At 49.1% G+C, this 25,647-nt stretch overlaps 1 protein-coding gene across 3 annotated transcripts in view; it reads right to left on the bottom strand.

Annotated features, from left to right (window-relative positions):
* Window positions 1-25,647, bottom strand: part of CCDC60 (coiled-coil domain containing 60) — a 252,697-nt gene that overhangs the window by 48,012 nt on the left and 179,038 nt on the right. For all 3 annotated transcript variants that reach the window (XM_067014928.1, XM_067014930.1, XM_067014927.1), the window contains one exon: window positions 10,203-10,373. In XM_067014928.1, the coding sequence (XP_066871029.1) occupies window positions 10,203-10,373 (171 nt within the window). The remainder of the gene's footprint in view (window positions 1-10,202; window positions 10,374-25,647) is intronic.

Genomic DNA, 25,647 nt, shown 5'->3' with positions numbered 1-25,647 from the left:
CTATCTAGAAATAGAAATATTTGGTTTCAGAGGGCTTGTCCATGGAAAAGATAGGCAAAAGCGCAAGTGTTTCTACGGGACGTTATGAGAGATTGCGAAGACTACTTCTGCAAAGAGATGTTTTAAGAACATCAAGCTGAGGCTGCCAATTGAAAAATAGAAATTTTTCAATTTCTATCTCTGTGCCTGAAATCTCCCAGTTGAAAAGTGCTAACTAGTGAAAAAGAAAAAGCTGGGCTTAGAATTCTCTGGAGCAGATAGGAGGGGAACAAGATGTCAAGGTTTTGGAAAGCCCAAGTATTCTTTGGAGGGTTGGCTACCCCTGTCACATCACGCAATGATGCGTTTGTGCCTGGGGTCGGCTCAGAAGGCGGCAGGGGCTTCTCTGGGAAATAGCTCCTTGAGTCTTGGGGAAAACACGTCCCCGGAGCCCTGGGTGAGACATCTGCTAGGCGCACGCTGCAGACAGATTTTATCAGGCTTTGCAAACTATCTGACATTAGTGCGTCTGGTGCGGTAAGGAATGGAGGTAAGGAATGGAATGACTCGGTCCCAGCTGGGGTGCCACTTAGCTCTAAGCCCCCACGTTTGATTTCTGTTATTTTTATACACCACCTAGCACTGCTGGCTCCAGGCTCCCTGTCCCTTTCAAAAGGACAAAGGAACAGCTCAACAGCTCCCAGCTGTTTGAGTCATTTGACCTTGGCTTCGCATGAGAAGCAGATGAGCCGGAGGTGGGGCTACTTACACGTGAGCCTCAGGCAGCGAGGGCGCCATGAGGCAGCTGTGCACCGGGGTGAATGGACACAGGAGGATTCCAGTCCCCGCCTTCTTCATCTTCTCGTGCCCGCACGTGCTGAAGGTGAAGCAGAATGAGAGCAGCGGCGTGAACGAGCGGGAGCCGTTTTAAGCGCCCTCCTCTCTCGCCAGGGGTTATCTGGCAAGTATCACTGGGCACCTACTATGGGCCAGGCAGCAATGCCCGCTGGAGAGATGAAGGTTCTAGATGCAGCCAGTAAGCAGAGCACATTAGACCCCCTTCTCTCATGGAACACATATTCCCATGAAGGAGCAAATAAGATAAATCGGGCAGCTGTGTGGTATACGGGTATACACTAGACTAGCGGTCAGATATGTTTTCTTATCTGGCTAGACAAATGTTTATGATGTTGTGGGACATTCGGTCTATGTCATGACTACTCAGTAGCAGGAAAGCCATTGACAGAATGTAAGCAATAAGCAAATGGCAGGGTTCCAATAAAACTCTAGGGCTTCCCTGGTGGCGCAGTGGTTGAGAGTCCGCCTGCCGATGCAGGGGACACGGGTTCGAGCCCTGGTACTGGAAGCTCCCACATGCCGCGGAGCGGTTGGGCCCATGAGCTGTGGCCGCTGAGCCTGCGCGTGCGGAGCCTGTGCTCCGCAATGGGAGAGGCCGGCGTACCACAAAAAAAAAAACAGCCTGGGGGCTGGATCTGGCCCATGAGCTGGAGTTTGCTGACCCGTTCCCATCCCCACCCCCACTAGACAGTGATACGTGCTCTGGGGAGAAAAAAGAGAAGGGGGCTCAGAAGGGCGGGGAGAGCTGGGGCTCGCAATTTTAAATAGAGTGATCGGGGAAGGTATCACCGAGAAGGTGACATTTGATAAGAATCTGCAGTGGAAGGGAGTGGGCCATTCAGATGTCTGGGGGCAGAGCATTCTGGAGAGAGGGAGCGACAGGTGCAAATGTCCTGAGGTGGGGCTGTGTTTTGGAGATGGCAAGGAGGCACGCGTGGCTGGAGTGGAGTGAGCAACACAGGGAGGAGGGAGGGAAGGACGGAGGGAGAATGCGGGCCTTGCAGTCCAGTGCGAGGCCTCTGGCCTTTTCCCTCAACGCAAGTAAAGGACTCTGAGCTGAAGGAGGACATGATGTGACCAAGGATCCCTCTGGCTGCTGTTTGGAGAATGGCCCATATGGTGGGAGTGGAGGGCAAGGAGACCAGGGAGAAGTGGCACAATAATCTCAGCCTGAGAGAGAGGAAGGTGTCCGGCACCCAGGGCTCTGGCGACAGGGACGCGGCAAGTGGAAATGGTGGGATGCGCGCAGCGCAGGAGCTGCCTGGAGTCAGCGGCTCTTCGTCGCGGCCCTTTCCTTAAAGGGGCTTCTCCCAGCTCTACAGACCGCTGCCTCACTCACTGGCTGGGTGAACCAGCCGTGAGACGTGGGGATCTCGAGCTTCAGAAGTCGGCACAAGTGTGCCCCCACGGATCAGCCACGACCAGGCACACCTCTCCCGAAGCCCATCCCCTGCCCCGCAGAGAAAACACCAGCTTCCTCTGAAGCCAAAACCATCTGGGGGAAGGGGTGCCTTAGAGAGGCGAGAAACAGCCCAAACAGGCAAGCTCATCTTTGAAACCATTGGACATTTATCCAAAAAAGACTGTTCCAAGGTGAAAAATATTAAGTTACATTTAATACCACAGTTTAGTTTCTCTTTTCAACACCATCATGGAGTAACTCATTTCAGTCAGAGAAAACGGGGTTTGTTTGTTTGTTTATTCCTTTTTGGCATGCCTGGGTCACAGGGTATCTATTTTTTGCCCATGACCAAATCTAGCCCATAGACATGTTTTAATAAGCCTACTGTGTGCATAATGGAATTGTCGATATTTTAAAATTGGGAGATGTCACGTGAAGACGGAAAAGCTTTGGTTCTTGAAGACTCGAAAGTTCTTGCCACTCTGAGTAAGAGTTGGGTGAGGCCCAAGGTCAAGAGAGTTGCCCACTTTGCACGAGGTGTACGCCTCCTGGGTTGCCCGAGACTCAAACACCCCTGGCAGCTCACTGCCAGCTGGCCTTACATATTTACGCTACCAGTGTGCTCCTTTAAAGTCTTGTCGTTTCTCAGCCTGAGTACTTTAATACGGATAGAATCACTGACAGGTTCCCTGACTCATTCACGTCTACCCGTATCTATGGAACATCTCTGCGCTGGGGGCTGTAGGTGCGGTGATGGAGACAGATCCTCCCCCTCCCCTCCCGAGGAGCTTAAGAGCCTCGTGGCGGAGAAGGGCTTTACACAAACTCAGCCGTGATATGGCTGAGTTGGAGAGTGTGTGGTGCTTTGACAGACCCAAACAGAGAATCTGGCTGAAATGGAGCCAGGGAATACTTCCTGGAGGGAGTTGTGTCAATTTAGAAACATGTGCCTCAAGTTTCTTCTAATGGGAAGGTGGCTTTACAGCCCCCATTCCCCTGGAATCTTGGCTTTCGGAGTGGCTGGGCCAACAGAATGCGTCAGAAGTGGTGTGATGCCAATTTCTGGGTCCCGGCTCCAGGAACCGGCAGCTTTTCCTTCTTATGTCTTAGGATGGATGATCACTCTTAGCGCCCAGGCACCACCATGCTGGGAGGAAGCTGGCAGCCTGTGAAGAGACTCATGAGGAGGAGGACCCAGACTGCTGGGTCTCGGTCCTGGACGAGCTCAGAGCTGACAGCCGGCCCCGAGGTGCCACCGTGTGGATGAGCTCTCTCGGAAACAGACACTTCGAGCTGCCCCAGCTAGCGCTGAATCCTTCCCCACGTAACCCTGTACTCAAATGGCAGATTTGTGAGTGAAACAGATGTTTGCTGTCTCGAGTTAATAGGCTTCGGGGTGGTTGCTCCCAGCAACCAGTAACTGGAACGGAAGTAAATATTGAGCTGAGATCTGCAGGTTGAATGGGAATTCAGTAGGCAGAGGACGGAGGGAGAGGCCCCGGGGAGGAGGGAGAGGGTGTCAGCGTGGCTGGAGGGGAAGCCAAGGGCTAGCCCATCCTGAGCCTTGTAGCCCCTGCTCAGACTTTTGTCTTTATCCGATAAAGAATGGTGGCCACTGAGGATTTTAAACTGGGAGTGGTTTACATTTGGAAAGCTCGCTGTGGCTTGGCGTGGGGAAAGGAGCCAGAAGAGGTGGAGGCACCCGTTAGGAAGTCACCTTGCTCCTGGGAATCTGAGGACAATCTTGGGGTCACAGAGCTAAACTGAAAAATAGGAGCAGAATCTAGGTCCCCTGCTTTCCATTTCTACGGGCTCTTGATTCAACCCTAGAGCTGAGGAAACCACAAGCCAATATGTTGGTACGCCCAGGCTTACTGGCTCATCGCAGTGGTTTAGAACACGGGGAAATTAACCCAGCTTTTACAACCCTTAATCTCTTGTTTTATGTCTCCTCTCAACTGCAAACATCAGACAATTTCTACCCGTTGTTTTTTTCGCCTTTTTCAGCTGAACTTGCAGCTGAGAAATGAGGTCATTGAACACAGTGGGAAAGACGGCTTGCAGGCCGGAATCTTTGGGGACATGCTTGATTTTCTTCTTTCCCTACATAGTTTGTCAGACTTAAAACTTTGGTCTAAAAGAACTTATCCTGTGGTCTTAGATCCGGGTGTGGGGGGGGGGGGACCCTTTTTGTTTTTAGAATGCAAAGGATCAAATACTGTGTTAAAAAAGCTGTTCCAGGGCTTCCCTGGTGGCGCAGTGGTTGAGAATCTGCCTGCTGATGCAGGAGACACGGGTTCGTGCCCCGGTCCAGGAAGGTCCCACATGCCGCGGAGCAACTAAGCCCATGAGCCATGGCCGCTAGGCCTGCGCGTCCGGAGCCTGTGCTCCGCAACGGGAGAGGCCACAACAGTGAGAGGCCCGCAAAAAAAAAAAAAAAAAAAGCTGTTCTAAATGAACACTTGTATTTTTGATAATTCTGTGATTGGAATTGTATTTATAGAACATAGCTCTTACCTGTGAGATGCCTTCTAGCCTGCCTAGAAATTAAGATTTTTAGCCATAGATCTGAGGGTTTTAAGTAATTGAGGGCCAGAGAGATCAACTTCATTTCACTGCATAATAATAGCTAGCAATTACTAAGCACGTCTCATATGCCAGGCTCTGTGCTGAGCGTTATTTCTTTTAATCCTCATAACAAATTTGGGAGTTTGGTACCATTCATAAGGGTGTAGAGAGAAGAGGCTCAGAGAGGCACAGAGACCTGCCCAAAGCTAAACAGCTGTATGGGGGGAAGTCTGGACTCGAACCCCAGCCCCGTGCTCTTAACCACTACTCCCTACTGGTAGCAATAATCCCCCAGTGCTATTCTTATAACCCCTGCCGCCCCCACCTGCATTTGATGGCTATGTTGCAGTAATAGCCTCCAGTTTTATTTTAATGACCAGCCTTGCACAGCTCATGGAATCCACTGGATAAGTCACAACCAGACCAATGTCTACGTGAGGAAAGATCTCATGCATACTTAAACTTATTAAACTTTAAATATACCATGTCTTGCACACTGAAACATGGATCGGAGAGGGAAGAATTGTGCTCTGTGACCATGGATTAAAAACCCCATGCAAACAAGGGCAACGTTACAAGCAAACTATTTAAACAGTCAGAGGAGGATCTTTACAGATGCCACCTTCCCCAGCGCCTGTTTGTTTGCCCAATAATCTGAGCAAAAAGTTCCTGCGAAAAAGAGCCACTAGTTCGTTCCTTCTCTTTATTCTAGAGAAAGGCTGCCAGGTGACTAGTGCCACTAGAGGTACCAGACTCAGAGAGGGTCATCGAGCTCTTAGATGACACTAAGGGCAAAACTTGCGCTGAGCTCGTGGGACTTTCACGGAAAGGGTAAGAACCCCTCGGCTCACCGAGTGGCTTTCTCTGTATCCCGTGCCTCTTCAAGGTCCCGTGAGGACACTTCAGTGGGGTCCACTGAGTGGCTGGATGGAGGTGGCTCAGGTCATGACTTGCCTGCTTTTTTTTTTTTTCATTCTGAAAATCATGTTTCTGATTTTGGCAATAGATAACACCACCACACCCTCCTTCTCCAGCCCTGGCCTTTCTAACCAGACATGCGGGCTGCAGGATTTCTGGCGGGCTGATACAGATGGGTCTAACCATACCTCTTTTTTTTTTGTCACCCACTGAACTCCCATTCGGCATTAAAGTTCCTGCTCAGAAGTCACACCTCTGGGGGTTCTTTCCAGATTTCCTTTTCACCCCCTAAAGTTGAGTGGGCGGACATTTTGAAATAGTAGAAAAAAATATATCTATTGGTCTCTGCCCTCACCTTCTGGCACAGAGCTCCTAAAACCCTTGGAATTTCCTGGGTGATAGAGGTGTCTTTTTTCTGGGGAATGGGGCAACTCTTGGTGGGCTCCTGGATAGCTTTAGGATGGGGGCTGGTCGCCAGAAAGACCAAGCCATGATTAGAAGCTTGGACCTCTCAGCCCCACCCCCCAGTCCTCTGGGAAGGGGAGAGGGGCTGGAGACTGAGTTAATGATAGAGCATGCCTATGTGATGAAGCCTCCATAAAAACCCCTGAAGTACGGGGTTTGTAGAGCTTCCGAGTTGGTGATCACATCCAAATAATGGGAGGATGGCACTCCCCAACTCCACAGGAACAGAAGCTCCTGTGCCCGAGTCCCTTCCAGATCTTTCCCTATGTCCATCTTCATCGGGGTGTTCATCTTTACCCTTTATTATGTCATAAGATGGAAAATGTTAAGTCAGTGTTTCCCTGAGTTCTGTGAGCCATTCTAGAAAATGATCAAACCCAACGAAGGGGGTCATGGGAACCCTGATTTGCAGCCGGTTGGTCAGAAGTACAGGTGACAACCTGGGACTCGTGACTGGAATCTGACGTGGGGACAGTCTTGTGGGACTGAGCCCTTAACCTGTGGGATCTGATGCCAACTCCAGGTAGGAAGTGTCGGACCTGAACAGGATGTAGGACACCCCGCGGGTGCCACAGACATTTGCTTGGTGTGGGGGGAAAAACCCACACATGTGGTGTCAGAAGTGTGAGTGTGATCATGGTGTGAGAGTAAAGGAGAAACACACGGGAGGAGGGTTTTCCCTTTACAGGCACACTTCAGGGCACTTGAGGTGCACCCCCGTGGTACCGTGTTGTGGCACCACGTGCGGTAGGGACCGTCCCTCGATCCTTTTCATATCTCCGTGCCATCAGAAGGCCTGCGCGCAGCAGGTCTTCAAAATACAAACGGTTGGCTGTACAATGAAAACGGGCCTGGGACAAGGCAGTCTCCCATTCTCACCCCTACACTTACTTGGAAGCCAAGATAAAGGTCCAAGACATAATGCACTAAGGGGCCACGGATATTTTGCCGAAGATCTTGTGGGGAAACTGAGGAATGGATTTACATGTCCCGCTATGAGGCAAAACCTCGGAAAAACCCTCATTAGACATCTCCGTTCCCTCCCACCGATGGCTCCTTTCCTCTCTTCTCTCCTCCGAAGGGTCCTTTCTGCTTACGCTCTCGGCCCGTCTCCCGAGTGTCTCCAGTCTAGCTGTCACGGAAGCCTTTCTGCTCTTCCTGTCGATCTGCGTATTCACTTGAATACACTTGCTCACCAAAGAAAGCTTCTCCTTGGGATGCTCACTCCTTGGAAGGCGTGTGGTGGGGATTGTAAATCATAGATATTTTCTCTCGTCTCAGAATGAATGAATGAGTTAATACATGAATGCACAAATGGTAAGCCGGCTTATTTAGACCAACCCATTGGGTAAAAATAACCAAAATATTTTTTTAGAAAGAGTGGCAAGGGGGCTCCCCTGGTGGCACAGTGGTTAAGAATCCGCCTGCCAAGGCAGGGGACGCGGGTTCAAGCCCTGGTCTGGGAAGATCCCACGTGCCTCAGAGCAGCTAAGCCCATGCGCCACAACTACCGAGCCTGCGCTCTAGAGCCCGTGAGCCACAACTACTGAAGCCCTCGTGCCTAGAGCCCATGCGCCGCAACAAGAGAAGCCACCGCAATGAGAAGCCCGCGCAATGCAGCGAAGAGTAGCCCCCGCTCGCCACAACTAGAGAAAGCCCGCACGCAGCAACGAAGAACCAGTGCAGCCAAAAAATAAATAAATTTCAAAAATAAATAAAATAAAAAGAGTGGCAAAGAGCCAACAACGAAGTGGGAATCTCTCGGCCAAAACTAAAGAGAGACTGGAAACCAGAGAGGTAAGGCGGCCTGGGAGCTGCTTTGGTCCTAAGGACATTTGCCAATTTAGAAAAGGTTAACTTTACTTCTAACAGCTTCACAGGGCACAGAAAAAGCATAGTCCATGGTCTGTACAAATGAGGAATCAAAGAGCAGACCCTTTTTACAGTAAGCTGGGATTCCCAAGGGCCAGACTTTCAGGGGAAAGGTGACTAGAAATATACCAGCCCCTCATGGTCTCACACTCAGGGGTCCCACCAGTCACCGGGAACCTGGAGCTTTAAGAAGACCTGCAACCACTAGTGTCCAGCCCCCTCACCCCCCACGCCAGGTCCTCACAGACCAGAACTCCCTTTTTTTTTTTTCCATTAAGTTGAAATTTACATAACATAAAATTAACTGTTTTAAAGAGTACAATTCAATGGCATTTGAATTGATGGCTGTCCAACCGTTGCCTAAATCTAGTTCCAAAACATTTTCATCAGCCCCAAAGGAGACCCCACGGCCATTAAGCAGTCATTCTCCATCCCCCCTTTTTCCTCAACCCCTGGCAACCACCAATCTGTTTCCTGTTTGGGATGAACCTCAAACAAACTATGGAAAGTGAAAGCAGCCAGGCACAAAAAGGTCCCATATTGTATGGTTCCAGTGGTAGTACTTTTTTTTTTTTTTTTTTTTTTTTTTGTAGTACGCGGGCCTCTCACTGTTGTGGCCTCTCCCGTTGCGGAGCACAGGCTCCGGACACGCAGGCTCGGCGGCCATGGCTCACAGGCCCAGCCGCTCCGCGACATGTGGGATCCCCCCGGAACCGGGGCACGAACCCATGTCCCCTGCATCGGCAGGCGGATTCTCAACCACTGAGCCACCGGGGAAGCCCAGGCCCACTGTTTTTAAGACGTACACATGCACATTTCTTTATGTGAAGAATTTGGGAAATGGTGCATTACCTACTGCGGATTCCATTTCCTCTTTAGCCGGCAACATGTCAATTTGGGTTCCTAAAAGCAGCCCTAGCACAGTAACTCGCAACCTTGGCTTCACATGGGAATTATCTAGGGGAGCCTTAAAAAGTACGATGTCCGGGTAACACCCCCAGAGGGTCTGATGTAATGGGTCTGGGAAGCACTCTGGGCACCAGGTGATTTTAATTGTGGAGCCAGGGCTGAGACCACTGCTCTAACAGGGCAACGGCAGGCCATTTCCACCATCGATATTTCCCCTCTTCCTGCTTCACCACCTCCTCTCCATCACGGATTTGTGCCTCATTTGGTCTGTACAAGCTAAGTATTCGGGAGTTTGTTTCTGCAGCATGTAGCAGTCTGTGAATGTTGGTGTCACCCAGTTTGGGACATGGGGGTGCTTTCCAACTATGACCTTAGTCATAGGGGCAATTATGACTAAGCCGCATTCTTAATCTCTAAAATGGGACCAATCATAGTATCTATCCCATAGGAACACTTTGAAATTTTGACAAAAAGCCGTGCACAAAGCATGCAGGAGACACTCTATAAATTACCGTCGTGGTTGTGATTATTAGCATGACTGCTACTGTTTCATAATGCACCAGTCTGTTGATGGTTCCCTCTCAACCAGAGGAAAGACCTTTACAGAAAGACGGAGGCTGCCGATTCAACAAACCAACAAACCTTTTTCTGGTCCACTTGCTTTGGGTGGATACCGCGCTACGACCTGGGGTTTCGGGAGAAGGTCTAGAATAGGGATATCGATGTGGAATAAAACAAAGTAGTGTGCGAACACATTAAGGGAACTCAGAGTCCAGATGGGCTCTGGAGGTGGCTGGGCTGAAATCTGGGAAGGATCAGGAGAGGGCAGCATTTAAGCTGGGCTTTTCATGCTCATGAGAACTTTAGTTGCAAGAGGATGCAGGGAAGAGGACCTAAGGCCCAGAGAACAGCACGGGAAAATGCCTAGAGGTAGGGACAAGCCTCAGAATGAGAGGGAAAGAGGCACATCTGGGGACCAGCAAGATTTCCTGGGTAGCTCTTGGCATGGGATGTGAGGACGGACATATGTAGTAGAAGATACCTCACTGAACACCAGGAGGAGGTGAGGCTGGCGAGGTAGGTTGAGCCAGACTAAAAGAAGTCATTAGACGCCAGCCTAAGAAGGGACTCCCATGTGAGACCGCTGCCACCCCTCAACCCAATGAGGCAGCGTTCCTTCTCAGTGGTCCTTCCCAAGACCACTGGTGCCACGGTGATGGTGTCTACTTACGTCAGAAGAATATCCCCGTACTGGATATCTGATATCTTTTTGGCTGGTCGGAGTATATTTCTTTCTTCCTCTTTGAGTTTCTGAAGCTGTTGTTGCTTCTTTTTCAGTGCACTCTCCTCCCTCAGAATAGTAAAGTATCCACGGCCAACCTTCACCCACTGGATCAACATGCTGGAGAAAGAGAAAGAGAGGGGAAGATGAGTTGGCTATGTCAATGCGCTGTCTCACTGCCTTGGGACTGATAATCCATTGCAGGGCGCCCTCATGCCCAGTAGCAGGAGACCTCCTGCCTTTCCAATTCCAAAGTCACAGAGACCTAAGCTTGGATTATGGACCCGCCTCCTACCAAAGACCTTGAACAAATTATCTAACCTCTCCTGGTTTCAGTTGCATCACTCCACAAACGTTTACTGAGTGCCTACTATGTGCTAGGCGCTCTGCTATGTCCATCGAAATGAGCATAATAATTCATACCCCAGAGAATTAATTTAATCAGTGGTGTTTTTATTTTGCTTTTCATGGTGTGTCTCAGATTCAGTGAAATGCGGTATTTGACTTTCTTACACATATGTCACCGGAAGGTCACCAGCAATCTTTTCCTAAATTTAGACCCTGCTTCTCAGCTCACATAAAGTTTTCTGAATCTCCATGCTACGCGACACATGTGCACCCCAGCTGCTCGTTGGCAGGGAAGGATCAGGCATCACCTGCCCAGCCCATGTTCTCGCTACAGCAAAAGAGTCTCTCAGGTTCCTCATGTATAAAATTGTGCAAAACCAAATGAATGTGTACCCTGGTGGGACACACCGGATTATACAGAACTGGCCCTGAACTGTCCATTTGGGCTCTTATTTTTAAGTTCAGGGATGCAAGCCGTGGATCTGAGGTGGAATTCGTATTTGAAACGAAAACGTGCTTCGGTTGTGCTTTCAAGCTTCTGAGATCCACTCATCAAAGAGCATCCTGAGGCTGCCAGATAACCTGATAGAACGAAAACGGTAACCGTGATGAACCCCTTCATTTCCCAGCGGAGGATTTTCTTGATGTGGCACAAACAAAGCAAATGCAGAGCTATTCTGGGAGCTGGGGCTGACAGCAACTGTTTTTTCGTGGTTATGTTACTTCACAGAGACTCTTCGCTCAAAATGTGGTTCATGGGTCAAGACTGACGTCACACACGCACCACAAGGGTGTGAAATGACATGACTCACATCATGAGGCTTTCTGGGCTCCGAAGCAGGTCTGCAGTCAGCTGAGGGAGCAGGGTCACGGGGAGGGAGGGCCGGCTTAGGGTTTTCTGGGAGTGGGGCTGGGGTGAGGGGTCCCGTGTTTGAGTGTGGTCTCGACTTCCCGCCAGCACCAAAGCAAGGAACACCTCGGGTTTCTTATCAGCTTGCCCAGATGTGGGGCAGACGGAAAGGAGGGGGGAGGGGGGCGGGCAGCTCAAACGCTGTCAGAGGTCGCACGTCAAAAATGGGGTCAGAGGGCTTCCCTGGTGGCGCAGCGGTTGAGAGTCCGCCTGCCGATGCAGGGGACACGGGTTCGTGCCCCGGTCCGGGAGGATCCCACATGCCGTGGAGCGGCTGGGCCCGTGAGCCATGGCTGCTGGGCCTGCGCGTCCGGACCCTGTGCTCCACGACGGGAGAGGCCACAACAGTGAGAGGCCCGCGTACCGGAAAAAAAAAAAAAAAAAAAAAAATGGAGTCAGACTCTTCATTGGGTTAATTCACGCCCAATGTCAAATGTGTGTGTTTGCCTAAATAGCTGCATCATTATTAACCATTCAACAAAAATGTAATGAATACCCGCTGTGTGTCAGGAGCTACTCTAGGTGCTGAGGTGCAGCAGCAAACAAAACAGCTCACAACATTGCTGTCCTCGTGAAGCTCCTAGTCCAGGGGGTGGAGACAGACACGAAACAGAGTGAACTGTAGGTGACACGCTAAGTTCCAGGGAGGAGCAAAAAGCAGGGGCGTGGGAGAGTGAGAGACGGGGGTGGGCTGTGGATTGGTGCCATTTTAAATTGATGGTCAGCGAGGGCCTGGCTGAGAAGGTGACATTTGAGGAAAGACATAAAGGAGGTGATGGAGTAAACCATGCAGATACCTGGGGGAAGGGAGCAGCATGTGCAAAGGCCCTGGGCAAGTACAACTTTTCATCCAGAAAGGTTTCGCTTTCATTGAAGAAAATGTTATGTGACATCACGTAGTACAGTTTGTGCTCCTGAAAGATTATATTTGTCTGATTTAGATACTGGTCTTCTATCTAAGACTTTTGTTTAACAGAAAGGATCTACTCTGAAAAAGGAGGGGAGGGGAGGGGAGGAGGAAGAAAAGCACTACTGTGTCCCGGACTGGGTGCTACTCTAGGAAGCAACAGATGTTACCACTTTCATTAAGAAGTTCATCTCTAATAACTCCAACTAACATCCTCAAGTTCAGAGCCGCAGCAACTGGAGAGGTCCCTCTGTGCCATCGGACCTCAGTGAGACTTCGCAAGCGCATCCGGGGTGCTCATGAGATGCAGCAAATCATCCGGATGAGAGGCTTTTTCAGTGAACGAGGCAATGTCGTGGCTTCACGTCTGTGGTAGAACTTAGCCCTCTAGCTCAACAGCTCTGTGTTCTGTCCTCCCGCGAGTCCCTCACTTCTGGCTGTGTGAGTTCACTCACTTATCCTCACAACAGCTTGACCTTGTGGGCACTGTTGTTATCATTTCCATTTGCAGATGAGGAAACGGGCCCAGAAAGGTGAGGTCAGAAAAGCCGGAAAGAAGCAGATCTGGGGTCTGGACCCAGGTAGTGGACCCCCCCGGGGGGTCGGACTACAGAGTCTGCTGGTTTGTAGGAGGTCGGGATGTTTCCACTGGGGAGTCTCACCAGCTTGTCCTGGAAATCCCTGTCCTTGCCTTGGAGATTCTGTAGGCCACCAGGTCCTTGGCTAACTTGGGTGGCTTGTCATTGACTGGCCGGCGTTAGGGGCTCGCCTTTACCTGTTGTCCAGATTCTCTCGTGGAGTAGAAGGCTGTCGGCAAGGCCTCTCGGGTCCCAGAACAGACCATGGTCTTCAGAGGCAGGGCGCGGCACCGAGGAGTCTCGTGTGTGATAATTACGCACAACAGTGGGAGGGGTTCCAGGGACCCGGAGCGGACCCCGGGCCGCATGGTGGGCTTTGGGCTCTGATCTCACTGGGTGACTGAACAAAAGCCTTTGTCTTTCCCTGCAGAAACTGTAACCAAGTAGATCCTGAAATGCACATGTTATGGATTGAACTGTGTACCATCCCCCAGCCAAATTCACAGGGTGACGTCTCAACCCCCAGTACCTCAGAATGTGACGTTATTTGGGAAAAGGGTCACTGCAGATGTCATTAGTTAAGATGAGGTCATACTGGAGGAGGGTGGGTCCCTATGCCAATATGACTGGGGAATTTGGGCACAGACACGTAGGCAGAGGGAAAACCATGTGAAGATGAAGGCAGAGATCAGGGCGATGCTTCTGCAGGCCAGGGAATGCCAAAGGTTGCCGGCAAATCAGCAGAAGCTAGGAGAGAGGCACGGAACAGACTTTCTCTCTCAGACGTGAGAAGGAACCAACCCTTCTGATACTTTGATCTTGGACTTCTAGCCTCTGGAACTGTGAGACAATACATTTCTGTTGTTTAAGCTGCCCAGTTTGTAGTACTTTGTTACAGCAGCCCTAGTCAACTGTTACAGTATGATCAAATATCTAAGCCTACCCTCACGGAACAGCCCAACTCTTTATTTTCCTTGACTGCAAGGGTTAACGCAATCCTTATTAAATTAATTTTATAATAAGTGACAGGCTGAAGGTCATGCCACAGTAAATAAAAGGGACCTGAATGTTATGTACCAGGCCCTGAGCTGGACACCTATTTTGTGTCAGATCCTGTTCTAGGCAGTTATGATGTGTCAGGTTCTGTTCAAGCACTGGCCTTACAAAGGCGAACACGTCCTCAAAGAATTCACAGTCTTCACCTCTGCGTCTAAGTTATCTCATTTCTACAAAAGTAGAAATTAAGAGGTTGTTAAGAGGTTTATTTGACTTCTTTATGCCCTATTCCAAAAAGGATTCGGAGCAGAACATTTTTAAAGTGACAAGGGCAGGAGACATGAAAAACTAAGAAAACAATATCAGGTTAAGACAAGTATCGAAACCCGTGACGCAGGAGCTAGTGCACAGATTAGGCCCTCAGCATCCTAGCGGCCAGCACAAAGAGGGAAACACGACCCCTCATGTGATTCCTAATGACCGTGAGATTTTGAAAAAGCTGTTCAGGTGATGCCTAGCCATTCCTGGTGGAAGAAGAAGAGATTTCTTTCAAGGATCTGTATAGGAATTACACTGAAAAGCCAAGTCTGCAACAAACCTCCAGATGAGGGTAGTGATAAATGCCTGTCTTACTGATCTTTTTTTTAACATCTTGATTGGAGTATAACTGCTTTACAATGGCATGTTAGTTTCTGCTTTGCAACAAAGTGAATCAGTTATACATCGACGTATGTTCCCATATCTCTTCCCTCGTGCGTCTCCCTCCCCGTCTCACTGATTAACTCACAGAAAAGCGTCGGGGAGTTGGTGTTGGCAATTTGAGGAATCTAGCAAGTTTTCTGGTAGAACTTCAGCCCCTTTCAACCAAGGCAGCCAGACTCCCAGCGGTTAGATCTTCTGGAAAGACCTGGCTGAGAGACGAACAGAGGTGGTGGTGGTGTGTGTGCGCGGGGTGCTGGGGGCAGGGGTTGTCTGGGCCCTCAGGTCAGACCCACCAGCCTAGTCCGGGAACTTCAGGCTGCGGGCTGTTCGTTCCCCGCACGGTGAAGTGCTCCCCTGTTACTGCAGAGGCCCATTTAGAAACGCTTAGTATTTTAGCAAAGTCCCACTTAATTCCCTTGTATGTTCCCTCCATTTTCTTCATCATTATTGCTGATTACCAGGCTATTTGCGTGAAGGGAGCTATTTGCAGGGAAGAGACGTTTTTCATCTTTAAATCCACTCACCCGGGGCCTCCTGTTCACCGCTTCCCACGGCTAACATGGCAAGAGGATGATGGCGAGTCAGATAATTAACTGCTCCAGGCAAACGGAGGAAGCAGCAGGTTATAAAATGGAAAGTCTCCTCTACCCAAAGCCACTTCCTCTTAACCAATGCATGCGGGTCGGTGTTCACATCTCAGGGACATATGTTCTCTGTACATTCATCGGCCTGTGTGAGCTGATGAATGAAAAATTTGCAATATGGCAATAGGAATAGTCTTAGTGGGGCTGAGCTGAGCCACACCAAAGGGGCAGGTTTCAGTCCCAAGCACCTTCAGACCTGAGGGCCAGTGTACGCAGTGGGAAGCCTTGGAGGGGCCAGCCTCTTGGATGGGGTCTCTACTTTGCTACTCCCTTAGGCAGGTTTTAAACCTCTCTAAACCACAGCCTCTTCAGCTCCAACTGAGGAAAAAAGTCATTCTTGCCTCAGAGGACTGTTGGGAGGATGAAATGACAGTGGATGTAAAGAGTTTAGTGAAGTGCCTAGTACCTAGGACTCAATGATGGGGCGCTACAATTATTACTGTCAACTTGCTTAACAGTCCTGAGAGGGTGGTGTGATCTGCGGTTGAGAAAATAGAGGGAAGAGGTTAAGTAAACGATAAGGGTCAGTAGCTGGGAAATAGCAAAGCAAGGGTTGGGAGCCAGCAGGGATGATTCCAGAATTTCTCTCTCTATCTGCATGCTGCAAACACAAGAATATTTAGAAGGAAGCTTTAAAGCTTTGCGTCTACGCATCTCTGGGCTGTTCTTATTGTGCAGAGTTCACCTCTAGGCCCACAGAAGAGAAGCTGGTGGCAGGTTTTACCCAATCCAAGTCACCACCTGTGGCAGATCAGGTCATCATTCAGCAAATACTCCCTCCCTCCCCCATCCCCTACATTCAGGGGTGGAATGTACTCCCAGCATCCTGACTTTGGGCTTCACCATATGACTTCTTTGGCCAATGGGATGTTAGTAGATATGACTTGAAAAGAAGCTTGAAATAAGTTTGCCCAGTTGGGTCCACGACAAGAAAAAAAAAAAAACCCACTATTTCGCTGAACCCAGAAGAATAAGAAAGGCATGGAACAGACCTGAACCCAGCTAATCTCAGCCTAAATCAACCAAAACCCAGTTATCCCACAGACACATGAGAAAGGAAGAAATACTTACTGAAAGTCACTGAGTTTTAGGATAGTTTGTTACACAGCATCATGGTGAAAATCGCTGACCAATACATCATTTGTTATAAGAGGTGACATTATTTTATGAACCACAACGAAGGAAAAATCCATGCCAGTTTGATTAAGACATGATTGTACATTGCATCTCCAGTTCAGAGATGTTAAAATGTGAAAAACAAAATGTGCCTATTAGATATAAAATATGGCATTAGGAAAGAAATTGCCTCAGACCTGAGAAAAGATGATCTGGAACACAACTTGGAACATAAAGGTAATTAACAGCCCCTTTAGAGAAGTATCTAGCAATTTTCTGATATTCTCTGATGAGACTGAGAGTCCTTTCTGGGGTGTTAGATTTACCCACACAACTGGCCTGTCAGACTTGTAACAAGGTTATTAATCTTTTTTTTTTTTGTGGTACGCGGGCCTCTCACTGCTGTGGCCTCTCCCATTGCGGAGCGCAGCCTCCAGACGCACAGGCCCAGCAGCCATGGCCCACGGGCCCAGCTGCTCCGCAGAATGTGGGATCCCCCCGGACCGGGGCACGAACCCGTGTCCCCTGCATTGGCAGGCGGACTCCCAACCACTGCGCCACCAGGGAAGCCAAGGGTATTAATCTTTACTAGTCATCCTACTCTTGAGTGATGCTATCAAGCTGCTTGCTACGCGAAGTGTGGTCCCTGGACCAGTAGCATTAGCAACATACAGGAGCTTGTTAGAAATGCAGAATCTTGGGCCCCCCTCACACCTCCTGAATGAGGATCTGCATTTTAACGGGACCCCTAGAGGACTCATAGACACATATAAGTTTGAGTTGCACTGGTCTAGCTGTCCTCTCCCTTCTGTTAAAAGATACTCTTTCCAGAAAGAAATCTTCGAACTGGCTTTATTAGAAGCCCAATTCTCTTCCTACAAGTTTGAGATAAAACTTTGACCCACACTAGCAGTCAATTCATCTCAGAAAGTTCTTCAAGCGCAGCTGTAGCAGCCATTCTCACTCTTTGAGGGCACTCTGCTTGTCACGAGTCTCCCATTACCTGAATCGGCACCTCCATCCCCAGGGCCCTAAAGGAAACACGGACTGACAGTCATCTAAAACGGACAGCCCCAGCTCTCTTCACAGGGGTCTTGCAGGAAGCTGCGAAGTACTGGAGAGGTGACAGGCAGCGAAAGAAATTCACGTTCAACCTTTCTATTATGCGGGGCATGGGATTAACCACACCGCAAATCACTTTGTTAAAAATCAACAGCCCAGATGTACTTAAACAAAAAACAAAAAACCACAACTTTTAATGGTATTATGGCTCCGCATCCAGCTGGTTTTCACTCACATTTTCTGTCTCTGCCTGCAAGAAATATGGGGCTATAAAGCCAGGAGAGCTTCCATGGGGGAGGAAGCATGACATTAACATGAACAAACACTCCTGGCAAAATCCGATTTCAGGGATGTCCTGATCTCGCAGAAGGGAATTGCCTACATGGGAAATTTTCACTTAACGAATTTCACTGTTTTCCAATAATGGCAAATAAATCAGTTTCTTCCCAGATCGTGGAGGGTGGAGGCTTGGAGAACCCATTTCATCTGGCTGGCTCACGTCTTGTTTGGTCAGCCCACCCAGACATGACATAGTGATTTCAGAGGAGGAGAGGGCAAAGGCGATGGAACCGAGGGATGGATCTGAAACACTATCCTGAAATTCTTGAAATTTCAGGCAACCCCTACAGGCAAATTCATAACCCAGCCCTAGCTCAAATGCACCAAGCAAATATTCTGCATTTAAATTCCCACATTAGAATGCCCTGTTTATACAATAACTTAATAAATCTGCCTGGCTGCCAAATTGACAAGAAGGTGAGAATCATTCATTAAAATGCAAATGCAATTGAGATGAGATTTGGAATACATTTATTACAGTAATTGAACTTCAGTCAACTGGAGGCACAACACAAATTCTGAACTACCTTTCAGACAAAAGGAAGTGTTGCGTTGTCAACACCCCCCCCACACCCCAAGTTAATATCTTTGTCCGCATGCAAATTAAAGCCATTTCCTGAGGGCCAATGATTTGCAATGGAGGATTTCACTCTTCTTTATAGGACAAGATTGCCAGAGATAAAGGTCAACTGCATACACAAAAGACTGCTCTGGTAGCATATTGTGTATACAGCAAATTGATTGCAAACATATTCTGAGTGCTTACTGCAACGGTATTCTTATTAAATCACATCTGAACATCTCTTTACTCTCCCTGGGTCATTTGCTAATTGCAATGCCTAACAGTGGGAGATTCGCCAAGTCAGGATTTCACCTCTCAGATCAAAAGTTTCAGATGGATTTCTCTCCTGTCTGAATGACTCAGCCCAAAGACGAGGCCCAGTTCAAGGGTTCTTTTTAATCAGATTGAAGAAAGATGCTACTGAGACTGTGATAAAGACACAGAAAAATTGACTTGCAGGGAGAAGTCGCTTTCTCTGCTTCTCTCTGGCTCCTTTGCAAAATTCACGTGGCATTTCTGAGGTCTGTGCAAACAGCGCACCTGCACCTAGCCGACGCTGTTTGAGAAGGCACAGCCTAGAGTCTTTCTTTGGCCACAGGCCACAGTCTTCCTTTGCTATTCAGAAGTGACCTTAGTGGCAAAATACAATTCATTTCACCTGTAAAATGGAGAGATTGCTTTTGTCCCCTTCATCCCCTTCATATTCATTAATTCACAATAAAGTGATGTCCACTCTATTTCCTAAATGTCACCAGACTGACTTCCTGTTGCCACCACCCTAGCCAGAAACCATCTATTACTCTAAGTAGCTTCCTACCTGGTCTTTCTCCTCAATCCATTGTCCACCTGGCTGTCACAGGGCTCTTTCTGAAATGCAGACTCATTCCCATCAGAGTGTTCCAAACCCTCCAATGGCTTCCCAGTGCTCTCAGGATGAAGTTCAGACTTTTTCCCATGGTAATAAGTCCTTCTAAGACCTGGGCTTTATCTCTAACTGTTAGGGGAACCACTGACTGAAACCGCCCACCCTGGCCAGGCACCACAGTAACCATTTGCATGAGTTGTTTTACGACAGGAGGTCCTGGTAAGGAACCCGGAACTAACAAGCCACCACCAACCGGAAGAATTCGGGAAAGGTCAAAAGGAGACGCCAGTCCATATGTCCTACAAACCTCCCAGAATCCTCCCCGCTGGAATCCATCTTGGCTGAGTGATGCACGCGCCACCAGGAAGGACCCGAGTCAGAATGATTGGCCAGAGACTGACCCAGAAACTAATCCTATCACCATAAAACCCGAGACTGCGAGCCACGTGGCAGAGCAGTCTTCCTGGGATCCCTTACCCTGCTGCTCTCTGCCCGGGCGCCCCTTCTCAATAAACTCTTTCGCTTTGTCAGCACGTGTGTCTCCTCGGACAATTCATTTCCAAGTGTCAGACAAGGGCCGACTCTCGGGCCCTGGAAAGGGGTCCCCCTTCCCGCAACATAACCACTCATCCAGTCATTCATTTGTATCTCTCTACCCCTCAGAATCCTATGATTCTGCCTCTTCTTGCAGCACTTCCTCCCCCTTTTCACTTGCTGATTCCAAGGCTTTGGGAAAACTGTCAACCGTTGACCATTCAATACTGCTACTCCCTCCCTCCCTCCCTCCCTCCCTCCATCTCTAGGCTATAGGTCAAGTGCCTCCTCTGTGCCCTCACAGCTCCCTGTGTCTATGTGCTCCCCTTTACTGCACTCGTCACACTACAGGGCAATTGCCTAGTCCCTTGTCTGCTTTTCCTACTAGAATGCAGACTCCGTGAAGACAGTGCCTGATAAAGAGCAGGCAGTCAGCATTTACTGGTTTTCCTTCCCCACCTCTCGCCCTTTCTCCCAATGGCAGAAAGTGCCATTTCCTGAGCTTCCTTAGTAAAGACCACATTATCTTGGATATCAAATACCTAGATAAAAAGTCGACAAAACAAAACAAAACTACATTTTCCAGCTGCCCTGGCAGATAGGACAAGCCAGTGAGGTCCAAGAGGAAATCGTTGGGAGGGACTTCTGGGAAAACTCTATGAAGGAGGTTAACACAGCTGGCTGGCATATGCCCTTTGGTCCCTTTTTCCTCTTCTTCCTTCCTGCTGCCTGGAACTTAGCTACAATAGTTGCAGTGCCAGTAGCCATTGTGTGAGCATGAGGAAACCTTGCAGATGGAAGCAAACACTAAGGACAGTGGATTAAAACAGAGAAGGAATCTGGGTACTTCCTCCAGAAGGTAAACCTCTTTTATGTGAGGGAGGTAAGCCTTTACCTTGTTTAAGTCATGGTAATTTCAGGGCTCTGTTTGCTATGCAGTTGATTATAGCCCCCAACTGACAATCTCTCTTTGTCTCTGTCTCTGTTTCTTTTTTCCTTGACTAAACTGTCATGATTATCACGTTTGAAATGCCATCATCTTGGCTAAATCACTGGACGGGGACTAGGGAAAGATATCAGGAGAGGTTAGTTTGGATAATGGGAAATGAGGCAAGGAAACCTAGAAGCACGAAACTCTTCTGTGAGAGGTAGGTCTGGGAGCATCTCCACTGAGGGTGCCTGAACATCTGGGAAATAGACAACAGGAGGGTCTGAGCCTGTAAGGAATGATGGCTGGGGGCCCAGGGGAGTGGCTGCAGCTGGAGAGAAGCAGGTACCCTCTGGGGTGGTGGGAGGAGGTGCACGGTGATGACGTGAGAGGCACTGAGCTAGGCTCTCGATGTGCAGTTCTCTCCTCGCATCCACACACCGTCCCTATGAAGGAAGTACTCTTCATTTTGCTGTTGAGGAAAGCATGGCTCATAGAGGTCAAGTAGTAGTCTGACCAGAGGTCAGTCACTGGTGGAGCTGGAATCTAAACCCGGGTAGCCTGATTCCAAAGTGTTGCATGGGGAAAATGCACTGGTTTTAGAAAAGGTCTCTTCTAGCTTTAACTGCTTATCGCTTCCTTGCCACTCAATGTCTGTGACTTTGGGTGAGCCGTTTTCACCTCTTTGAGATGCACGCTGCTCATCTGTAGCACTGGGATAAACTGATACCCTCCCGGGATATTGTTGAAACCATACATGAGAGGCAGTTAGCATGATGGCTGGCACATCGGAGATCTTCAGTAAATGGTAACAACCACTATTTTCATCATCATCCCCACGAAGCTATAAATGACTGCCGTTACAACCCTCTTGCTTTGCACACAGGACGGCCGTTTGGCTCTGAGCCTCCACAGGCTTCTGGGAAGCGGCACTTGGTTCCCGTGTCAAGCTTAGGAGTTTCTCTCCTCTGAAGGTAACGGCAAGAACAGTCTAATTAGACCGCGATTCTTTGGGGGTTCGGTCAACTGCATTACACAGTAATTCATAAAGGTCTGTGAATCCACCGTACGTAGTGGTGGTAGGATCAACGCTTGGTTGTCATGTTACGTAATGAAATTTATTAAGCTAAAGGGCCAGGGAATTAACCACTGCTCTGCTGAATAAAAATTGACATGCAGAGACCTTCTAATTATTTTAAGTGGTTTTCTTTCCTGGGTTCTTCCTTTATTTAATCTCTATCTCAGACCTTCACTAACGAAAATGAAGAAAGTGGGAAAGGAAGACAAAGAGGTAAAAGAGGAAGAGCAAGAGATGGAAAGAAGAATGTAAGGAACCCACATCCAGCCTGGGAGACCCCGCTGAAGACAGGAGATGATCATCGGGACGATGGGTTTGGGCGAAAGTGGGACATTAAGGTCGGTTAGGAAGCCAGGTTCTAATTCTAATTCTACCAACAACTAACTGAATAGGTAGCCTATTGATTTAGGGCTAAGCACCACCCCACTGCCTCTGTCACGACCACCATCACCACTAGAACATCAATAATTACCACGTGGCAATAACTATGAAAAGGCTTTAAAGTTACTAATCTCTCTAACTTCTAAAACAATTCTCCAAGGCAGCAATTGGCTGTATTTCCGCCCCATCTCACAGTGAGGAAACTGAAGTACAGAGAGGTTCGGTGACTTATGCAAGGTCACCCAGACGGGGTGCAGTGGAGTCTGGACTCGTATCCAGGCCTGAGCCTGTCTTCCTCATCTATCTTTTCGAGATAGTTATTACCTGACTTGTGAAAGATGAAAAATGAGGAAATAGATGTGAAAGCATTTTCTAAAAAGTCAGAGTACAATCTGTACAACAAAGCACAATTGGGTACGCACACAGGTAAGTTGGTGACGAGTAAAATTAAGATGCAAAAAAAGCTGTACCTCTGTGAATCTCTATGCACTCTCTGCTAAACCCTCTGCCACCTTAGGCGCTGTAGGGCCTTAACTATACTTACACCCCTACTTCCCTATCGATACTTTTGAGCTTTGAGCTTTTTTCGGCTGGCAATAAGATACTGGAATGTCCCCCCTGGGCAGAAACCGTTCTGAGCAAACAAGTATGGCGGGTGATAAGAATGATTAAGCCAAAGAGTTTAAAGGTCGCCCTAGCCAACCATAAATCATGTGACTCAACCCCCCACCACAAAAACACGAAAAATGTAAAGTAGGCATCCGACAGCTAACCAATCAAGGAACTAGAGCCAAGACCCCACTCCGGTAAATGTAAAGTAGGCATCCGACAGCCAACCAATCAAGGAACTAGAGCCAAGTCCCCACTCCGGTCCGGAACAAACAAACCAATGAGAAAAAAAACCCTTGATATATCCACACTTTGCATAATGAAAAATGAAAGCTATAAAATGTATGTGATTCCGCTTGGGGGGGGTTCCTCTTCGGCCTCCTGCGTGAGGACCAAGGAACCCCGGTGCACCGGCTCCTAATAAACCTCTTGCGTGTTGCAACGACTCTCGACTCTTGGCGGTTCTTGGGCGAGCTGGGATCCCTCGGAGACCGTTCAGGTCTAACAGCGCCACTCAAGGAATTGAAAAAGGCATGACGCGTTTGGCTGGGGGATGGGAGTCCAAAAGTCTTGGCAACATAACGACTAAAATGTTCTTGCCTCTCAGCGCGGCTCCCCTTATGTTTTGGTCCCTCCACCAGGCAACAGAGTCAGCTTCTTAAACGTGAAGACGCACAGCCTATGAAGAGTGCACCACTCCGCTGTCCTTGCTGCTCCCCGCCAGCTGGGCTGGCTCCACCCTGCTTTGTCTCAGGGCTGTACACTTCTGAGGGGCTAAGCAACAAAAGTTTTCCATCCTGGATGCCGTGCCTTCAAATCAGGCTGCCGTTACCTTTCCCCTGCCATCCCCTCTTCACTGGCCTCCCTATCTTGGACCTCTTTTCCTCTCCAGTCCTTTCCAATATTGCATATCGTCTCCAGGCTTCCCAGTACAGCCTCCGGGGCTCTGCGTGAGCTGGATCTGCCCCATCCCCTTAGCCTCCTCCTTGCCCCCTGATGCTCTAGCAACACCATCGGGCTACACACCACGCTCTGCCTCGTCTCGTGCCTTTGTCCCTCTGCTTGGAGTGCCCTTTCTTCTTCTTCACCTGGCTAACTTCTACTCATCCTTTAGGACTTACTCAGGTATAACCCCCACCCTGTGTGGAAGCTGCCTCTGCTTTTCCCGTGCTGGAGCGGGCACCTCTGGTATGTGCTGCCCTCGACTGCCGGTGGACTTGTTTCTGTCCACGCACGCCCTCCTCCTACGCCCACTACCAGACGGAGCTCCCAGAGGGCAGGGACGATTTCTACATCTTTTCTGTGCCCCCAGAACCAGCACATGGGGAGTCCTCAGAAAATATGTTGCCTGAATAAGTAACCATTTGAAATTCTTGCATCTCTAATCTGAATTAAATACACGCCTCCCTTGGGGCACGTAACAATGGTTCAACCCTACTCTGATGTGCGCGCTCGCCTTCTCTTTGGGTGGAGTGGGTGTACAGAACCGTCTGTGCAGAAGCTGAATCATCTGAACAGGATAGAGATAAACGGATGCCTTTGAAATTTTTTTTTTTTTTTTCCCAGCTGGGAACTGGACTATAGCGGTGTTCTGGAAGAAGTGATCAAATGAAACAGGCTCTCCACGTGCCTCTTAGGAAAGGTATTTCTTTAGCTCGTAATGTGGTCTCTGACCTACCCTGTGCCCAGGGGCCGCAAGTGGTGTTTAAACCCCTCAAGGGAACACAGATCCAGCACTTAATAGCAGGTTACACAGTAGGCATACGTTGTGCTTTGACTGATGGCACAAGTTCATGGACTTTGCAAGCTTTTGTGACCTCACGATTCACACACACACACACACACACACACACACACACAAACCATCCTCCACCAAAATCCATCTCAGACCTTGTAAACATCTTGAAATGTAAGCACAGTGACAGCGACCTGGTCATTTTGTCAGGGGACGCTGAGCAAGGCTGCTGCCCCCACCGGTTCCTCTGTGGTTAAAAGGTGCCTTGGCCCAGGGCTGCTCTTTAGTTAATGTGAGTCAGCATTTGTACCCGAGAATGTATGCATCTCTTCCGGAAGAGGAAGAATAAAAACCCGCCAGGTGTCCACAAGGCTTTCCATATGCATCCCAATTAGGGCGATTTCTGGAAGGGAGCTGTAGCTCCCATAGCTCCGTTTCTAGGCAACCGCTATTAGGAGCTCTGAACCTCGCTGGGAAGGGGAAGATGGGCAAGTCGGCCTTGCGAAGGAGTGTAATGTGCCTCTTCCTGCTCCCCTCACTTCCCCACCCCGCTTTGCTTCTCGTCTATTTACCCCATCATATTTAGAAGCAAATTAGAACTTGGAGGGGGTGTGGAAGAAGCTAACTATCCTTGAGTGCAAAAACCCTGGGGACGGGCTTCCCTGGTGGCGCAGCGGTTGAGAGTCCGCCTGCCGATGCAGGGGACGCGGGTTCGTGCCCCGGTCCGCGAGGATCCCACGTGCCGCGGAGCGGCTGGGCCTGTGAGCCGTGGCCGCTGCGCCTGCGCGTCCGGAGCCTGTGCTCCGCGACGGGAGAGGCCACAGCAGTGAGAGGCCAGCGTACCGCAAAAAAAAAAAAAAAAAAAAAAACCCTGGGGAGGATTAGGCTTTGCAAATCATCCTAATGATAGCCGTTACCTACAGAGCACTTTCTGAGGGTCAGGCAGGGCCCCAAGGCCTCACGCGTATTATCTCATTTAATCCCTACAAGAGCCCTGCAAGGCAGGTACTATAATTTCAAAGGCAGAGAAACTGAGGTTCACAGAAATGAAGCCACCTACCTAAAGTCACACAATGAGAAGGTGGCAAAGCCAGGACTTC

This window comes from Kogia breviceps, chromosome 15 (genome assembly GCF_026419965.1).
Source record: "Kogia breviceps isolate mKogBre1 chromosome 15, mKogBre1 haplotype 1, whole genome shotgun sequence".
Taxonomy (NCBI): domain Eukaryota; kingdom Metazoa; phylum Chordata; class Mammalia; order Artiodactyla; family Physeteridae; genus Kogia; species Kogia breviceps.
This window is presented reverse-complemented; position numbering and strand designations above follow the sequence as displayed.